General features: G+C 29.1%; 1 protein-coding gene across 1 annotated transcript; it reads left to right on the top strand.

Annotated features, from left to right (window-relative positions):
* The first annotated feature begins 13,926 nt into the window (after positions 1-13,926).
* On the top strand, positions 13,927-14,960 carry LOC101489465 (uncharacterized). Its single transcript, XM_004488107.4, has one exon. It carries the CDS (start codon positions 14,061-14,063, stop codon positions 14,298-14,300), a length of 240 nt encoding a protein of 79 aa, XP_004488164.1. The 5' UTR covers positions 13,927-14,060; the 3' UTR covers positions 14,301-14,960.
* The last annotated feature ends 6,733 nt before the right edge of the window (positions 14,961-21,693 follow it).

The following is a 21,693-nucleotide window of genomic DNA, read 5'->3' as shown; positions in this document are numbered from 1 at the left end:
CCCCCCCCATACACAATTTTTGGTATGGATGCATTGGATTTTTTGCTCTCTCGCGATTTGTCGTACTTATACTCTATATAAAAAAATAACGATTGTGTATAAAAAATACGCTATAAATATGAATAAAACACACTTGCTAATAAATTAATATTACCACAAAAGCATGGTATTCACGTTTAGCTACAAAAGCGCTTCATTCTTCATTTGATATATAGTGTTTGTATATTTTCGGAGCTTCAACATTCAAATTTCCATCGCGATCTCTTAAGTAGCAATTTGACAAATGAGATCCAAATCCTCTGTGTATTTTTCCGGCAACTGTAAGCACATAATATTTTCGCACCTCATCAACGTTAAAAGTTGACTGCAAACCAAATAAAGATAGAGTATGAGTAAAAATATTTCAATGAAAAAAATTCTAAGTAAGAAAAAAGTGGAGTAAAAAAGTTACTTGTATATCATTCCACAATATATCTTTAGCATCCTTCAAAGCTATATATCTCCAATCATTAATTGTTATTGGGATATTTTGACGAACAACCGCATCAATGTAACTTACCATCATTGAATTGTTGGGCTCAATTGGCTGACCACTTTGAAGGATAAAATAGATTAAAAAAAAATATTCTAAACAAAGTAAAGTATACCTCAAATTTAATTCCATTACTTCTTGCTTTGATGAGCTTTTGCATAATAGGTTCCCCACGTTTAACTCCATTTTCATAACTCTTAATATTGACAACTTCATCATTTTGACAATCTAATTCATTATTGGAATCCATTTATCTACACATTTCACACAATATAATTATAATTTCAAGGAAATTCACAGTCAAACATAGCTTTTTCAAGTTCAAGTTCAGTATAAGCAGAAAATCTGTATAAGCAGAAAATCAAATACAGTTCAAGCTAAATGCTAAAATACTCAGTTCTGGCAGGTCAAACACTTAAATTACATGAACTTAGTATAAATTACATGATGAGTTCAGATTACATGACTTATATAAAACACCTTAAGATGTCATTCTTCTTTTTCTGGTGGGATTCACATGTGTTTGTCCCTTAATGATACGAAATGATGGATTAATCCAAATTCCCTCATCATGATCATCTCTAAGATGTAAATCATCATCAGTTAAATCAATTTCATGTGGTTGTGATGTCGCAAAGAAAAGAGAACTATGAACATCTTCATTGTAATTTTTATCATCACTTATTTTATTGGTCGATAGGACAATGGACCATTTATCATCAGCAGGATCAATGACATCAAACACTTGTTGAGCTTGCAACGCTAAAATAAAAGGCTCATATTTGTATGCCACCTTATTAAAATTGACAAGCAAGAACCATGACTCATCAATCCGAATGCCATTATTATTAATGACCCACTTGACACCAAAAATGGGAACACGAAACATTGTGTCATCTAACTCCCATATGTGCTCGATAACCCCAAAATATGATAGATTTGCATATACTGGGTTTTTGTCTTATGCACTTGAGATATGCATCGCTTCAGCTACGAGAGTGACTCTGCTATTTTGCATAGTGGTTTGATCATCTAGTTCTTTGGTATAAAATGTGTAGCCGTTAATTACATAACCCGTGTAAGAAAAGACATGTAAACTCATACCATTTGCTAGCCACCTCAATCTTTGTGAAATTGAACCGAGGTCTATATCAAACTTTGAGTTAATGTGATTTTTTAGCCATGTTATAAAACTTCAATTGTGCTATTGTGTTATCCAGTTTTGATTCCTATTCATGTTCAAACTAGATAATTGATCCATGTGTATTGTAACATACGGTTGAACCTCATCATCATTATGCAGAACACATAATTGTGCCTGCTCCCATTGTTCCTTCTCTTGTTATTCTTCCCGAATGACGAGACATGGGAAGACCTATGGCTTCAACGTTGGATAGATATTCAGTACAAAATTCAGCAGCTTCTTTGACAATGTACCGTTCAGCAATACAACCTTCTGGTCGCCTTCTACTTTTTACGAACCATTTTAATATTTTCATATATCGTTTTATCGGATACATCTATCTCATATAAGCTGGCCCATAAAGTTGTGTCTCCTTAACAAGATGAACAGTAAGGTGAACCACTATATCAAAAAACGAGGGTGGGAAATACATTTCAAGCTCACACAAAGTAACAACAATTTCCCTCTGTAATGTCGTTAACTTATGAAGACCAATCACTTTACTATAAATTTCCCAAAAGAAAAAACATAATTTAGTTATGGCTCGTCGAACCTTTTCAGGTAAAATGGACCGTATACCTATTGGTAGCAAATGCTCCATTACAACATGACAATCATGGATCTTCAAACTTTTTAACTTGAGGTATTTCATACAAACTAAAATTTTAATGTTTGAAGAGTATCCTTCTAGGACTTTAACTTTGTGTAGAAATTTACATAAAACAATTTTTTCCTTTCTTGATAGAGTATGAGCAGTTGGGGGTAGATATGTGCAATTTCCTTTTTTTACGGGTCCCAAATCATTTCATATTCTCATATCGACCAAGTCCAATCTTGCATTGATGTCATCCTTACACTTTCCTAGAACATTGAGTAACGTACCAATAACACTATCAAATGCATTTTTTCAATATGCATCACATCGAGAAAATGCCTTATATATAATGACTTCCAATATGGCAATTCAAAGAAAATTGACTTTTTCTTCCATCCAGTTTTGACAAGCTCTCCCGCAAAATGTTTGCGAAATTTATTGGTCAAACCTTGTACTTTTTCAAATATTTGATATCCATTCGGTGCTAAAGGAGTAGTATCTTCCTCTGATTTTCCATTGAATGCATTTCCCCACCCATGATATTGATGACTAAAAGGTAAAAATCTATGATGTCCAAGAAATATGTTCTTCTTACAATGTTTCAACTGCTTCCAATATGTACTCTCTTCACATATAGGACATGCACACTGACCTTTAATGCTATATCCTGATAAATTACCATATGCTGGGAAATCATTAATTGTGCCAAAATACATAGTCCTCAAATTGAAACATTCTTTCTTATACCCATAATAAACTTCCACACCAATCTCCCACATATTTTTTAAATCTTCAATTAACAGAGTTAAGTATACTTCGATATCATTCCCTAGTTGTTTGGGTGCAGAAATTACAAACAACATCATAAACTTAAGCTTCATACATAACTGTGGAGGTAGGTTATAAATCAACAAAATCACAGGCCACGTGTTGTGTGAGATGCTTTGAAGACTGCCTTGTTATCAAAATTCAGCATGTTCTACACTTTGAGTGCTAAATTCTGCACTTTCAGTTCTAAGTTAAGTTTTTATGGAATTGATTTTTGAGTGCTAAATTCTGCACTTTCAGTTCTAAGTTTTTATGGAATTGATTTTATTGAAAACAATTTGTGCCAAACATAAGTTAGGCATAGGAACATAAGTTACCTATTGGTGTCAATCATACTGGAGAGTGTTTGGTGTTAGTTTTCATTTAGTTATTTTAAAATACAAGAGTAAAGATTGATTTTCATGGTAAAATACAAGTTAAATTATATTTTTTTTAAAGGACAGATTTAGACATGAGATTGGAAAATGAGTAATTTTGATTCCACTTAACCGTTTAGTTCCATTTTTTTTCGCGCCAAGTGTTATCTTAATTTTGAAATTAATCATAATGAATGAAAAGAATCACACACAAATTTGGTCTAAAATATAAGTAGATTAGTGATTGGTTTGTTTGTTTTTAAAAATAATTTCCAGATTGATTTGTTTGCATTTGAAACTAGTTTACAGATTGATTTGTTTGCATTTAAAACTAGTTAATTAATTTTGACAATATTTATCAATATTCATTGAGGTTAATATATACTTTTTTTTTCTTCAAGCAATGGACATAGAATCGCCAATAGATGGTAGACGTTCATCTGAGTCCAGCCACCAACCTGATGATCGTGGAACAACATCATTAGGGACTAATTAGATATTTGGATGAACTTCTAAGTTTGATGGAGTTGTTTTGTATTGTTAGCTACTCCACTAATGTTTTGAATATTTAAACTACTTTATATATTGTTTTAGTTAACTTCAATGTATGAATTGGTGTTATTTCTTTTGAAAAAATTATATAAATTGGATTTAGGTACAATAGTTTTTAATTATGTATTTAAATTATGTAGATGGTATTTATGAATATTTTTTATTTTAATTGATTAAAAATAGGAAAAAAAATTGTATCATATGTTTTTATTTTAAATTATTAGGTTTGCGAAGGTTCAAACTACCTCAAAGTAAATATAGCGACGGTTGATAACTGTCGTAATTGTGCAGAAATAAATAAATTTGAGTTTGTTTTAGTGACGGTTCTAAATGTCGCAAAATGTATTTAGAGGCGGTTGTGAACCGCCGCAAAATTTGGCGACGGTTGGAACGACGGTTTTGTGAACCGTCGCAAACTGGCCTCGCGACGCACGAATCTGCGACAGTTGCAGAACCGTCGCAAACATCAAACTGCAACGGTTACAACTGCCGCAAACCCTTTTTTTAACCGCCGCAAAACGTTTTTTTTTCTTGTAGTGTTCATTGCGATATATGCACTTAAATCTTGGTATTATAGGAAAATACCACACAACTTTTGCTAGATACATTGCATTTCGGACACGACTTTAGTAATTCATATTCGTTTCGAAATAAAATGCAATCGTTAAGACACGCATGAATCCTTTCGTAACTCATGCCAATCGTTACGCCTCGTAGGTTCGAATGGGAAGTTCATTATCATCTGACAACATATCTTTTAGGAGTGTTAATAATTATGTGAAGCTTTTATCATAACATCCATTAATCGCTTTTAGGTTGTACAACTTTAATATCGCCGACAGTCTTGTGAATTTAGTACAACCATTATATAATGGTTTCTCTGCATCACTCAACAAACTCTCAAACATTTTAGGACAATCCTGAATATCTTCTTCAACCGCTTTTGCAATCTCCTCAACTCGGTCCCGCTCATATGTATTTGTGTTGAAATCATTTGAAGTATATGTCGAACCATTCTCAAAATTAGTGTTCCCTTTTTTTTCTCACCATGTCTTATGCAACATGTATAGCTTTGATCAATTCCATGCCATATTGAATGTCCTTCCAATAGATTTGCTCTAACGCGTTTTCTAAAACAACATTTTAAACAAGGATAAAAGATTTGATTTCGGTCTTTTGCATTCTTCACTACAAACTCAACAAACTCCATTCCATTTTCATACTCTTTTGACAATCGATTGGCAGACATCCATTTTCGGTCCATTTTATATGACCTATATGAATGCAGTGTTACACAAATGATAAGTTACTGATAACATTATAACAACCAATAGTATATATAGTCTAATATTCGAAAATGGAAACCAAGGTACAAGTTTATGCATACAAGTCTGATTTCAAATCAGAACAGATCGAACTGATTTAAAACAAGAACATATTTTATATGATTTATCATGTAACAATTTATTTGATTTATCAGGTAACAATTTATACGATTTATCAAGGTTATGCCATTTACTATCAGGTAACAATTTATCAGTTTTAGTGACAACGATAAATTAATAAATATAGTACCTGAGACAACAATCACTTAGTAAAAATTGGCACGCAGTAGAGGAACAATAGAGGAGGGTTCAGTGACAAGACGGTGTACACTAGAGGAGGGTTCACATAGAAGAGGAGAGGATGGTTCGTAAGGTTAGAGAGAGAACGTATTAAATATGCTTTTATTTATTTAAAGAGAATGGTTTTTATCAAATACGCATCATTTTATAGCGCTTATATAAAAAGTGCTCTAAAAGACCCTATAATTGTATGAAAGCGCTTATATTCAAAGCGCTCTAAAAGCACTGTAAATATTATGTAAGAGCACTATATTTTACAGCGTTCATATCAAAAGCACTGTAAACATTATGTGAAAGCGCTATGCGACCCTACAACAGGGCTTTCAGCAAAAGCGTTGTAAATATTATGAACCTATATGACCTACAACAGCGTTTTTGCAAAAGCGCTTGCTAGAAAAGAGTTGTTGTATCCTCCGTTAATTTTTAAATATTATACAACATTGCTTTTAGTAAAAAAAGTGTTATAAAAGACGCGCTATAAAAGGCTAATTTTGGCGTAGTGGTGCTTAAACTCCTTAGACATTCTTTGTGTATTTCAACAAGTACTCAACTTCGTCGACATTATGCAAAACATACAAATGTGCTTGCACCCACTTTGTTCTTGATATGGTCAATATTTTATTTGCAAATATCATTTTCCCTCTTATTCTTTCCAAATTATGAGACTTTGGAAGTCCAATGGGTACAATATTAGAGAAATATTTAGTACAAAATTCAACAACTTCTTCTACAATGTAACATTCAACAATACAACCCTTTGGTCAACTTCGACTTTTCAAGTAGCCTTTCAATATTTGTTCGAATGGGAAGTTCATTATCATCTGACAACATATCTTTTAGGAGTGTTAATAATTATGTGAAGCTTTTATCATAACATCCATTAATCGCTTTTAGGTTGTACAACTTTAATATCGCCGACAGTCTTGTGAATTTAGTACAACCATTATATAATGGTTTCTCTGCATCACTCAACAAACTCTCAAACATTTTAGGACAATCCTGAATATCTTCTTCAACCGCTTTTGCAATCTCCTCAACTCGGTCCCGCTCATATGTATTTGTGTTGAAATCATTTGAAGTATATGTCGAACCATTCTCAAAATTAGTGTTCCCTTTTTTTTCTCACCATGTCTTATGCAACATGTATAGCTTTGATCAATTCCATGCCATATTGAATGTCCTTCCAATAGATTTGCTCTAACGCGTTTTCTAAAACAACATTTTAAACAAGGATAAAAGATTTGATTTCGGTCTTTTGCATTCTTCACTACAAACTCAACAAACTCCATTCCATTTTCATACTCTTTTGACAATCGATTGGCAGACATCCATTTTCGGTCCATTTTATATGACCTATATGAATGCAGTGTTACACAAATGATAAGTTACTGATAACATTATAACAACCAATAGTATATATAGTCTAATATTCGAAAATGGAAACCAAGGTACAAGTTTATGCATACAAGTCTGATTTCAAATCAGAACAGATCGAACTGATTTAAAACAAGAACATATTTTATATGATTTATCATGTAACAATTTATTTGATTTATCAGGTAACAATTTATACGATTTATCAAGGTTATGCCATTTACTATCAGGTAACAATTTATCAGTTTTAGTGACAACGATAAATTAATAAATATAGTACCTGAGACAACAATCACTTAGTAAAAATTGGCACGCAGTAGAGGAACAATAGAGGAGGGTTCAGTGACAAGACGGTGTACACTAGAGGAGGGTTCACATAGAAGAGGAGAGGATGGTTCGTAAGGTTAGAGAGAGAACGTATTAAATATGCTTTTATTTATTTAAAGAGAATGGTTTTTATCAAATACGCATCATTTTATAGCGCTTATATAAAAAGTGCTCTAAAAGACCCTATAATTGTATGAAAGCGCTTATATTCAAAGCGCTCTAAAAGCACTGTAAATATTATGTAAGAGCACTATATTTTACAGCGTTCATATCAAAAGCACTGTAAACATTATGTGAAAGCGCTATGCGACCCTACAACAGGGCTTTCAGCAAAAGCGTTGTAAATATTATGAACCTATATGACCTACAACAGCGTTTTTGCAAAAGCGCTTGCTAGAAAAGAGTTGTTGTATCCTCCGTTAATTTTTAAATATTATACAACATTGCTTTTAGTAAAAAAAGTGTTATAAAAGACGCGCTATAAAAGGCTAATTTTGGCGTAGTGGTGCTTAAACTCCTTAGACATTCTTTGTGTATTTCAACAAGTACTCAACTTCGTCGACATTATGCAAAACATACAAATGTGCTTGCACCCACTTTGTTCTTGATATGGTCAATATTTTATTTGCAAATATCATTTTCCCTCTTATTCTTTCCAAATTATGAGACTTTGGAAGTCCAATGGGTACAATATTAGAGAAATATTTAGTACAAAATTCAACAACTTCTTCTACAATGTAACATTCAACAATACAACCCTTTGGTCAACTTCGACTTTTCAAGTAGCCTTTCAATATTTTCGTATAACGCTCAATTGGGTACATCCATCTCATGAAAGTTGGTCCACACAGTTGTGTCTCTTTCACGAGATGAACAATTAGATGAATCATTATGTCAAAAAATGAAGGCGGAAAATACATAAGGTCACAAAAAGAAATAACAATTTCATTTGGAAATAATGGCAAGTTTGTTGGATCAATCACTTTACTACAAATCGCCCTGAAAAACAAACACAGTGTAGTTATGGTGCATCTAAATTTTTCAGGAAAAATAGAATGTATACCTATAGATAGTAAATGCTTCATCAAAACATGGCAATCATGAGACTTTAAACCCCTTAATGTGAGGTCTTTCATAAATACCAAACTTATAATATTAGAAGAGTATCCTTCTGGAACTTTAACTTCATGAAGAAACTTATTAAAAACGTTTTTCTCCTTTCCAGATAAAGTATCAGTCGCTGGTGGCAAATATGTTATTTTTACTTATTCACATGTTTATCAAGTTCAACCATGCATTGATGTCGTCCTTAGATTTTTTAGGTACACTAATGTACCAATAACACTATCAAATACATTTTTTTTAATATTCATCAATTGTAAAAAATGTCTTACATATAATGATTTTCAATATGGCAATTAAAAAAAATTGACTTCTTCCACCTGCTTTTGATAAGCTCTCCCCCAAAGGTTAGCTAAATTTATTGTTCATATTTTTATTCTTATTAAATATTTGATCACAATCAATGCCACAAGAGCTCTTCCTTCTTTTGATATTTATTAAATGTTTTTCTCTACAAAACGATATTGGTGATTAGCATGTAAAAAATTTGTGATGTCCAAGAATGACATTCTTTTAACAATGTTTCAACCGCATCCAATTTGTATTCTTTTCATATATATGGCACACATACTGACCTTTAATGCTATATCCTGATAGATTGTCGTATGCTAAGAAATCATTAATTATGTAGAACAATGTTGCCCTCAAATTAAAATGTTATTTCCTATATCCATGTATACTATTATTAACCTAATTTTAGAAGTTATATAATAAGAGTCTAGGAATTTTGGTAGATTACTTTCTATAAATAAAAGAGGTGCACTACGTCTAATTTTATGTACACGTTAATAAAAGTTAAAGCATGTTTGATATTTAATTTGATATTTACCTTTTAGTTAATAGTTTCACCAAAATATGCTAATTGGAATTGTTATGCTAACAGGATCAAAATTTTAACCCTATTAAATCCCCAACAAAAAGCATTGAGAAGGATGGAAAAATATACATAAATAGCACATCTAGACAGCAAGTTAACCCACTTATTAGAGAAACCTATGGAATGTAAAGGTTTTAGAAAAAGACACCACTCGATTATGTCATAAACTTTAATAAAGTGCAAAAAGAAAAGGATGCATCAAATAATACATGACATTATTCATGATTACAATTTACAACCAAGAAAGACTTTTAGCAATGATTATATATACGATATAAAGCCAAAACGAATCGATACGATACATTAATTGTGGCTTTGTATTTGATAAAAAAATCAATGGTACAATATGTACACATACCATATCAATTGTACTCTCCTTTATGGATCCCTTAAGAATTAAGTTGTCATAAAGGTAAGACAGCTTGAGAGCACACTCTATTTAAAGAAGGGTGGGGGACTTTCTCAGAAGATCTCAGCCTATGATTTCTCGTAATAATTGACACACTTCTTTTATTTATTTATTTTTTTTCTTAAAAAGTTTAAGGTAAAAGGATAGTAATTCAGTCTAAATTAAGAAAAATTTAAAAATTTATTAAACTTTTATAAATTAATTTATGTTTGTCTCCTTTAAATAATATTAGAGAAGATTAATATTTTTTATTTATAATGACAAATATTAATATTTTGCCAAAGAGAACTAACTACAAAGTCCTTATATCACTACAATATTTATATCCCCTAACACACTGTTTTTTTTTTTTTTTTTTTTTTGTTACTACCTAACACACATTTTTCATTTGAATGTTTGTTGTGACAGAAATCAAATTACACTATAGTAATAAGTGGTCAGTGTTACACTTTACCAGCTACATGTATCATTTTTATGTTGATGGAATCTGATACATGTATTATAAAACTATATTTAATATATAACTTAAATTATTTTTATACATAAACTATATAAATTTAAAATATTTTAATATGTTATATTCACTATTTATGCTTTATATTAACCGTGTTAATCTTATATAAGTAATTTTTTTATAAAAATGATTCACGGGATATGTATACTTTTGATTTATTAACAATAAATTGTATAGTACATGTATCTCATAAAAACTATTAAACAGGGTAACAGTTCTCAATTTTTTTTTTATAAAGAACAATTCTCATATATTAAATTGCTATAATTTGAGATCACATATATTTGTACATATAATATAATTATATATTATAAAGTACAAGTAAAGCTTAAAAGGCAGAAAGAAAATGCAAGCTTACAAAGCTTTGTAAAAGTTTATACGGGTATGCGAAGTACGAATCATACTTTAATGATATATCAGATGAGATAGAGGGTGAATCAGAGAGATAAGAAGAGAAAAGAGAAAAAGTGGAAGGAGATAACATATTTAGAAAATAAAAGAGTATTTTGGCATTTTAAATAATTTAATTAGAGAATAAAAAGTTGTCTCGTGATTATGTGAGGGACAAGAAATACAATTTATTCGATCTCTTGTCTCGGTTGTTTTAGAGTCAGTTTTTACATCAAACATAATATGATAGGGGGATATTTTGCCTTATCTTTATTTTTCGGCAAATAAAACTCACTCTTTATATATAAAAATTGTTAACTTTCTTTAGTAAATTTTTTCCTCCCAAATTATTAGTCAACTTTATGATTTACTTTTCTCACTTAAATATATGATTTAATTATTAATTAATTTTTTTATTTTAATTATTGTTGCCTATTCACAATTTCCATTAATATTAAGTTTGTACCTTGAGATTTTCCACCTGAATTAATAGTATATTTATAATTATTTGTCATTCACTTTTTTAAGTATTTGTAATATTCTGTATTTTATTTATTTTACACATATATCATATATCCATAATATGATTTTATTAGCTTACCTTCTTTTCTTTTACTTAACTAAGTAATAATATTTTCATTGGTATAATGCATTTCAATTTTCCAATGCATATAAAATACTTCAATAGTCGTTTTTAAATTTTGAGTAATTTTTTTTATGTAATTTTTTTATGTAATTATTTCACTTTGAACATTTATTAGGAATTCTTACACACTAAAATATTGAAATGCAAAAACTCTTTCTTCATACTACAATCAGAGTAGAGTTAATTTTTTTAAGCTAATAATTTATTAAAAAGAAAACAAAAACAACTAGGAGACATAAACTTAACTCGGAAAAGTTATGTAAAAAAAATGTCAAAAAAGTTCCTCAAATCACGTAGATTTTCAAGCTAGCTCTTTTTCCTCGCCTTAGAAATCACCTTTGTAAATGGCTATTCCCTAACAGTTGCGTGATTTGTTGCGTTCGCGTTATCTCTTTGATTTACTACACTAACTTTTCTATTTTTTTTAAAAATCCCGCAATATCTTTAAGTCTCGAGCAATTATGGGATTTGAATTATCATTAATAACAATAATATTTGGATATGTCATACTCGGCACCAGAGTATTTAAGTTGATTTCCAAATCAGAAGGAATTTGATGATTTTGAACATTGTTTTCCTCTAACACTGTATCACTCCAAGAACCAAAATAACATATTTAGATATTGATGATCCTCTTGTAGATCACTAGTGTTATTTAAATTAGATAAGTTAGAACAAATATCTCTAGTGTACGTTACATTTTTAGGATCTTGTGTTGGTTGTACCTTATATTTCTCAAGTGTCATTGAAATGATGTTTGATTCCCCAACTGAGTTCGAGTCAGAAGTTTTTTCACAATTTTTCTAATTTTTTTTCTAGTTAGAAGGAGAAAATTCTTGAATAATAGTGGTACTTTCTAGATTAATGTTGAAGATATAATCAATAAATAAATAAAAAAGTTAACACGATGAACACTTTAACCTGGATATATTTGTCTATGCATTCATTTTCCATCTAGCCCAGAACAATAGTATTTTCAGGGGCATATTTCTTTACCAATTTGTTTGCAACTGCAACAATTTCAACAAATTAAACTATTCCATGATCATTAGAATTTTTTCGACAATTATCTATGGAATGTCCAACGATCTTATATGGTTCACTAAACAATGGTAAGCAAAATGTCTCAGTGTTTTGAAGTTGGTTGCTTTATTTGTGATAGATTAAAATAAATTATTTAAGTTTTTTTTTATTTTAAAATTTGGTGTTTAATGTTAGGTTCTTGGTAATTGAATTTAAATTTCTTGATTCATGAACTACGATTCTTTGTTTTTCTCAAGTATTCTTCGACATTATATTCTGGTTTACATTCTCATTTAAGGTAATGAACTAACAATAATTAGTGATATTGTCAAAGTTTCTAGCAACCTTAGCATCTTCCCTACATAAAAATGAATGTATACTTTTTTCAGGGAGAATAAATATTTCACATTTTCATTATGACAATATTGGTAACCAATACAGATACATCTTTGTATCTAAATTTTATAACTTATTTTCTGATGGAATTTATAAGGTAGTATTTTTTTTCTACTAGATGAGAAAAATTAAATTAAATTATAAATATATCGGTAAGTACTGAAGTCATCAAAATTAAAGATTAATTAACAACAATCACAATGTGTTGCCTGACTCCACTTGAAACCAAGAGCTCTAATATCATTCAAATGGTATTAACATAAACAATTCCAAAGCTATAGGCACCTGAATCAAAATTCCTCCAATTAATTTGCAAAAACTTATGAACAATAACAACAAAAAATGACAACAAATATAACATTTCAAATGCAAAGAGTCACCAAGATTTTAAAGTTGAAAGCTAGTTAAAGTAAGAGCTACGAGCCACAAAATTGGTTATTATTATATCTAAAGTCACGTTTTTAAGTCTTGTGGGTATACTTTCAAAGTTTTATCTCTTGTAAAAGATGTTTTGGTAGGCTGAGAAATATATATTGTTTATAAATTATTTTTAGTTTTAATTCTTAAACGTAAGATTTCTTTAGTATAAGATTTTTACAAACTATTCATGTGATATCACTGTCTAAAGTATGACAGTCAACAGTCATATTAAATGATAATGCTTATAAATTTCACTACCTGCATGTTTTATATTTTATAATAACAATAATAATAATACTTAGGAGTATAACTATTATTCAAATTATGTAGACAATATATAAGAAAAAGAAAGCATCTAGCGTAGGGTAACAAAGTGCTACACTAGGAACCAAAAAGCAGAGTTTGGCACACTGTACCTACTAGGGGAGAAGAACTGTTTCCAATCAATTCATAAAGTAGAGAACCAAAACACTCATGCTTCTTTTTACATCATAACCACCATTCTTATTATTATTTTTTATTTCATAGAATCCATATCCTCCTTTCATGATTGTAAAACACTAAGTAATTATCTTTCCTTAAAACGGACTAAGATTCGCTACGGTAAAGAAAAGATGTAGTTTTAAAATGATCTCAGCCATTAATTTGAGATTTGACGGTTGAGATAAAAAATTGTGTGAAACAATTAGTGCACCAAATTCAAATACCATTAAAAATATGTGACTTCTCCACTCTATAAATACCAAGAACTCCAATGTGTTATACTCACAACACAACCAATTACAAATACATTGAATAGTTGTTCTATAGCTTCTAAACACAAATACAAGAAACACCTTATAATTCAAGAATCCTACAAAAGAAGCAAAAGGGTGTGAGAAGAAGTGAAAAATGGGAGCTAAGAGGTCATCTTCTTCTTCCTTTTGCAGTGTTTTCAAAGCATGTTTCTCAAGTGGAAACAATAGTGATGAATATTGGGAAGGTAGTGGAAGTGGAAGAAGAATATTTGCAAGTGATGAAGATAGAGGTTGTTGGGTTGCTGAGCCTGGTATTGATAGGAAAGCTTCTGATTTCATTGCTAGATACTATGCTACTAGAGTCACTGATTCTCAAAGCCAATTTGCTTCTTGAATTCATTTCATTTCTTTCATTGTTTTAAATTTCTTGCAATAAGTTAAGTAGCTAATTTTCCACCCTCATATTTACTATATGACCATTTGTACTTTGTTCCTACCTCATTCTTCTTGAGTCTAAAAAATTTTGTCGCCATATCTTTTGTTAGATGAAGATCTAACTGTTTATATTTTAAAATCAATTTTGTGCCGTTGAAATATAAATTGTTTGATATTCATCTAATAGTCAAGATGTGATGACAAAAGTGACTCTAAATTTTTTATCGCATAACTACCAAATGCCAAAGTATGTGTTTGTTTTCGCGATAAAACACACTCATGTTCATATATTTGGAGGAAAGCAACAATATTTATGAACATGGATTGAAGTCAAATGTGAATATTTGATGTGAAATCAAACACACAGTAAAATGCAATTGGTCTAAATTTTAAGATATATTGGGATGATTACAATAAATTTTTTTTTTTAATATTTGTGTCAAAATTATTAGTATTATCTTAGAGTTTTTCTTTAGTTGTGTCTAGTGGATAGTGTGTTTATGTAAGAATTATTCCTTCATTGGGTTTGTAGTGATGTTCTTAAGGTGTGGATCAGATACTTGTTGTTCGAAATAACGCGGTCATTAATAATGTAAAACTCTACTCTTTACTGTTTTTAGTTTCATCGATTAATTAGTATTTATCATGGTAGTTTATCTTTACATTTCTTCAAGTTTTACATATCTATAATAGCATATAAATTACTCATTTTTAACGGTCGTAGTATTATTAGTAATTGTTAAAAAAAATTGATTCATTTAAAATGAAAAATTAATAAAATAAGTGAATCAATAATTGATTTTTTTTTTTAAAGAAAAAAAAAACATTATCTCATGTAAGGATCTAATCATCACACCAAATCGACCTTTTGAAATTCTATACTGATTTTCAAATTGTCTTTTAAGTTTTCCAAATAATTATGTACATTTATTTGATTAAATTGAAGCTAACATTTCCACTGAGATGAAGCGTTTTATTATGTTTGCATGTTCCCGTTAACTTAACCTATTATTTGTCATAACTTTGCTCATTATTGATATGAATGAATCAATGCTACACACTCAAAGGGTAATGCAACAAACACCACATTAACGTAATCTCACATGTTTCCGATCGAGTTATAGTCAGCAAGATCGAAAGATTCACCATCCTTCTATGATTTCATATTTCTAGCATTTTTTCAACGAAACCAACAATGAGTTTTTCAAATATCAATAACTTTTACAACATATATGAGACTAACAAATACACTTATCAACAACATTGGTTCGTAAAGGTTGGCAACTGAAAGTTTGTGTGATCCGATTATGGACACAACTAGAATGCAAATATTCAACTGAAAGATTCATCAAAATTAAATATTCATGTAAAATTTTACATTTGATAGATAGCTTCCTTAGCTAAGATATCATACCTTCAATGGTCTTTCATTTTGAAAAATAGAACTTTCTCTGGTCATAAATATAAATAAAAATTAAGATGTATTTTATCTAAAATTTAGATTAAATATATTTTAATTTTTGTTTATATTTGTTATCGATCACAGGGAATAGCTCCGTTTAGTTTATAAAACATATTTTGTGTTTTTAATGTATTGAAAAGAAGATGAAATATTAATTAATAAAGATGTAATTTTAAAAATAATAAAAATAATTTTTTGACATTTATTTCTTAAAAAAAAATGTATGCAATTATTTACTTTAGACATAATTGTTAATGCGGTCTCTTAACTTAATTTCAGATAACACTTTTGTCCTTTATTTTTTTTTTTTTTTACTGATGTGGTCTTTTATTTAATTTTAAATAAATAATTTAATCTTTTATATTTTAAAATATTAAAAATATTATCATTTTTTTACAAAAATTTATCAAAATTTTCAAACAAAACTCATAAAATTAATTATCATCTTTAATATAATGCAAATTTCATCAAATATATAACTCAAATTTCATCAAATTTTTATATTTTCGAATTTTTATAATAAAACTAATTAAAGGGCCAAATGAAAAAGAAAAACAAATAAAGAAGATAAAGGATCGCATGAGCAATTGTCTATTTACTTTAAAAGAGTGTCTTACCTCTCACTAACAAGTAAATTTTAAGACAAAATTTAAATAATAAAAAAATATATATCTTTAGAAAGTAAAAAACACTTAATCTCTCAATATTAGTTACATGATAACAATGGGTTATTCACAATTCACCTAATAAAAACACAAAATGTTATCATTGATCATTATTCTAAATAGAGAATGAGGCTCGTGATTTAGGATCTGAATTCATTGCAATTGTGAATTCACATGGTTGACGTAGAAATAAATGTGGGTTGTTAATGCATTCAAACTACTTCGAATCCGCAAGACAAATTTAAGTAATTTAACACGATGTGATATATCGACTATTAATTCAGATCGGGCAGTGCAAAGCAGTTACTGCATCCACAAATTAGCTGCGTGAAATCCAATTCCCATGAAGTGAATTGTTAGTAGTAATAATGTTGCCTTTGAGTATATTTACAGTGTACGATGGTACGGTGTCTCAAATTTTGCAGAGGTACCAAAATTTTATTTTTATAGCCCAAAACTTTATATAGTAAAAATAATACAGTATAAAAAATTATGTAATTACAAATGTTAAAATTTGAGTGATTTAATATTTTTCTTCTTAAACACTAAGTCTAACATTTTAATTCTATAAATTATTAGCCATCACGATTGAATATGTAAAAACAATGAACATTTATTTATTTTTATACTAAAATTAGAACTCTAAAAAATAAAAAGATTTTGTTTATAAATTTTTATACTCTTGCTACTCTTTGATCCTTAAATTTATGAAGAAGAACAAAAAAATCAGATTATTTTCTATAATAATCTCTTTTACCAACAATTCTTTGTTCCGACTTTCATATAAAAAAAACTCTCTTGTTGAGATTATTGTTGAATGAGACATTGTTTGTTGTGGACTATTTTTTCCTAATCAATATTTTATTCCTTTTAAGTTCTCCTCACAAGGTTTTTAATAAAGCAAATGTTGTTTATGTCTTTGATTGTTGATGTTGGATTTCGGCTTATTCCCTCTAACTTTTTTGTAATTTTTCTTTTTTCTTATTGAATGATTTTTAGGATAATGCAAATGATATGTGATTGTTTAGAGATGCCATTGGAATGTCCTAAGAATCACATATAAAAATAAATAAAAATACTCCCATGAGAATGGATTTGGTAAAATCTAGATCATGTGCATCAAGTTATCACAAAGTTAAAATTAACTCCTTAAAAGAACATAGTAAAATAATCATTTGAGTATTTTAACTAATAATAATTTATCTTTCTCGTATCAAGAGAGAGGATGAATTTGGAACAAGAAATGATATTTAGTATTAATATATTTTAAATAGAATTATCTCCTATGAAGTAAACCTATGAAAAAAAATTATTTCTTTAATTATTAGTGAAAAAAATTGAAATCTATGATTATGGTAGAAAATATTTAAATATTTCCAATATCATTTTACTTTAATTATAAGCATTTTATCTTAATTTATGTATTTGATTCGATGTGTAACTTCTTTTTCCACACTACCTATAAAAAGTGGATGCCTTCAAAATCTCTAAGATAATGACATATAAAAAAAAATTAAAAACTAGAAATATTTCTAATGATGGAGCCGATCTCGTATAAACATATAAATATAACGTGAGCGCAAAATTGCAAATATAAATCTTTATTATTGTCTCCAAGAATATAAGCAAAAATAAGCCAATAATTATAAATATATTTAATTTAAACTTTAAGTTAAATATATATATATATTATTTTTTTTATTAATTTTTTTATTTATATTTTGAGACGGAGATAGTATTCACATGGAGAAAAGAAGTATGTCCTTTTGTACGTTTGTATGTGAAAACCATCACCAAAAGGTTGAATGAATAAATACCTCAACATAAATACAATGATGGGAATAAATTGACTCCTGTCACAGTAGGGTCTAGTTTTTTATTTTTTCAACCTTGATTTTAAGCCACTTTTTATTATAAAAATAATTGGATATTAAGAGTGATGATTTATCCACTAGAGAAACATGAGAGAAAAAATAAGAGGGAATCCATCCTCTACAATGGTACATCATTCCAGCATATTATTCATTTCATCATCAAATCAATCAATGTCCCTCTATGGATCATAAGGCCCTCAGTTCTCACTTTTGAGCACAAATGCTAATTTCGGTGTTGGGATATTTCTTAAATGGATAAACCACTATTTTACTTACTAAAATAAATAGATAAACCACTATTTTACTTCTTAAAAATATAAGATGTTATCATTTTGGTCACTAACTCAGCAAAAAAATATAAATTAGTTCTCAAATAATTAAAAAAAGTTTTGGAAGATACAACTAAATATCATAAAAATATCTGAAAGATACAATATATTTTCAATATAGTTCATGATCGTTATAATATCAATGACTAAATTGATTGACATTTTAACAATTCGATGACTAATTTGGGCTTTTTGTTGAATCAGGGATCAAACTAACAATGTCCTATACTTCCATGGACAATAAATTCCTTTTACACAAAAAAAAAAGTGAATTGTTGATGTCACATCTTCATTAGGAATGTTCGGTCGGATTGGTGCTCCAGAGTGTATTTGTGTCAAGGTAATCAAAATCGAATTGGATTGTCTGGTTTGACCAAATTGATGTCCCACATTAGAAGAAAAATAGTTGTTGAACAAATATATAAATTATAAAATTTATATGTCAATGTCATAAGATTTAGGGTGAAAATATGAAGACCAAATCACTTTTGTGGTTGCTTTAGTCCAATATGATGGTCTCTCAATCAGACGCTTCATGATTATAGGGATGAAAAAGATTGCTTCTACTTGAGGGGCATCATACCCTAACGAATGGATGGACTCAAACTTGAAAGGAAAATAGTCGGTCTCAAGTGTGAATTAGATGTCCCATGTTGAATGCAAATGAATGTTGACAAAAATATAAATGAAATGATTCAGTGTAGAAGTTATGTTAGAGATGTTGTGACTTGAGGGTCTTCAAAGGTGGAGATGACAGAGACAATTATTTGTGTGGGAGGAGGAATTAGTGGAGCAGTGTAGGATTTTATTGGCTAACGTTCATTTGCAAGTTAATGTAGCAGATAAGTGGTCATGGAATAATACGCAAGGAGGATAGTATTCAGGAAATGAGGCATATTTTGTACTACGGGATGAGTTTGTCGGCGGTGTCACTGCACCTTCATTTTAAGACCTAGTGTGACATCCTCTTGCCCAATCAAAAGTATCATTATTTGTATGAAGGTTGTTTCAAAATAGGTTGCTTACAAAGGATAATTTGTTTCTCCGTGAAATCATTTCTTTTGAAGATCAACAATGTGTAGCAGTTTGCAGGAAGTTGAAACAGCCCGTCATTTGTTTTCTATGTGCCCTATTTTTGGATCCGTGTGATATGGTGTTTTGAATTAGTTTGGACTATCAGGTGTGTTTCATATGGATGCAATCAATCACGCTAACAAATTTGATGACCTTTCTTAATGCGGTTGTATAATGCGTCAAATAATTAATTTAGTTTGGTTTGCACTGACGTGATTGATTTAGAAATCAAGAAATGAGGTGATTTTTCGTTTGCATGTTTTGAATACAAATCTTATTATTGAACAGGTTAAACTTTTAGCATGGAGGTAGATCAGATTGCATGTAAAAGGATTTTGTTATGGGTATAACGATTGGTGCTCTCAACCCTTGGAGTATATTGACATCACTTGTGGTTAATTGTTTTGCTTCTTGTTTGAGTAGTTTAGCTTATGTTTTTGTTTTGTTTTGTTCATACAGCAGAAACATTTGTAAACTTCCTTTTGTTCTTGTTCTTGTTCTAAACACTTCTTGTGATTAGAATTTTTATTTAATAAATTCATTTTTGTCTTGTTCAAAAAAAAATGAAATGATTCATAGATTTTGCTCTAAGACAAATTATGGATGGTTCATATCCAAACTGATATAAAGTAAAACTCTAAATTGATCCCAAAAAAATCGAAAACTATACAAAATTGAATCTTATTGGATGATATTTTGTAAAATGTACCAATAATCTCATATCAAATTTCAGATTCCTTTTTCACAACTGAACCAAATCAAATCATATACATAAATTTTCATACTTATTTATTTTGTTTTAGTATAATGTATTGCATTTATATATTATTTGTTGTTTTTAATTTTTTTAATAATACTTATTTATTTAATTTAATTTTTTCTATTATTTTATATATTTCAAACATTATCTATCATTGTTATCCCATAATATTAAATTTTTTATATTATAAATTTTATTTTACATTAAATATTATATGATATCGTGTTTTTATAATACTATTATTAATATTTTTTCTTACAATTGTTTTTAAAAATTCAAAAATCCAATCCAAATTAAATAGCGTGCAATTAGATTGGATTGTATCGAATGTTTTTAAACATGTCATCTAAACCGATCCGAATAGTTTGTGATTTTATTTTTAGATCATATGATTTTTTTGTCTTAAAAACGACCCAAGTGGCACTACGAACACCCTAAACCCAATTTGATGATCCATGCACTCCCCTTGTGACCCCTACAGGATGAAATGAAGAGGAGTGGAATTCAATTGAATAACAATCATCAATCAAAACTAATCCTTAGCACACTGCCACCACTATTTAAATACCCTTATCCACCTTTATATTGCTTCACATCTAGGGAGTGTAATTTGTAGAACTTTTTATTGTTGTTGTAAAATTTAATTTGATGGTTCTCCTCCTATTTTAAGTTGCCCTTACGAGAACTATTATCAAAGTATTCATCTTGAAGGTGAATTTAAGTGCATGTTTTATTTTATAATTGATGTGGTAAAATTATAATGAATCATTGCGATTTTGTGAAGCTAAGAATGTTTTGCTTCCTTTTTTCTTTCATCATAACTTCAATGTTACATATTCTAAACCCCTAAAATTATGTAACGGAAAGTTAACTTTTATTATATTATACTAGTTTGTACATTTTTTTATGTGTAAATTATCACTTTTGGTTGATAAATTGTAAGTGTGTGATAACTAAATTGTTATAAGTGAATCAAGATATTTATACCGTCACTGATTTTATGGAATTTTTCGCTTATTAGTTAAAAAATTCAAAAATTATTTCGATTGACATTAAATAATTTAAGACAACAACTTTAATATTTCATAAATTTAAAATTCTAAATTATCGTACCCTTATAATTTTAGGATTTAAGATTATAAATGTTTTTTTTTTAATTCTAAATATACACTAAAATATACCTAGTAG

The sequence above is a fragment of the Cicer arietinum genome, chromosome 1 (assembly GCF_000331145.2).
Source record: "Cicer arietinum cultivar CDC Frontier isolate Library 1 chromosome 1, Cicar.CDCFrontier_v2.0, whole genome shotgun sequence".
Lineage (NCBI taxonomy): Eukaryota > Viridiplantae > Streptophyta > Magnoliopsida > Fabales > Fabaceae > Cicer > Cicer arietinum.
Note: the sequence above shows the minus strand (reverse complement) of the source record. Positions and strands in the feature narration are given on the sequence as shown.

Bases quoted from the DNA above. Each gene is read 5' to 3' on its own strand.
- LOC101489465 (XM_004488107.4), top strand. From the start codon at position 14,061: ATGGGAGCTAAGAGGTCATCTTCTTCTTCCTTTTGCAGTGTTTTCAAA.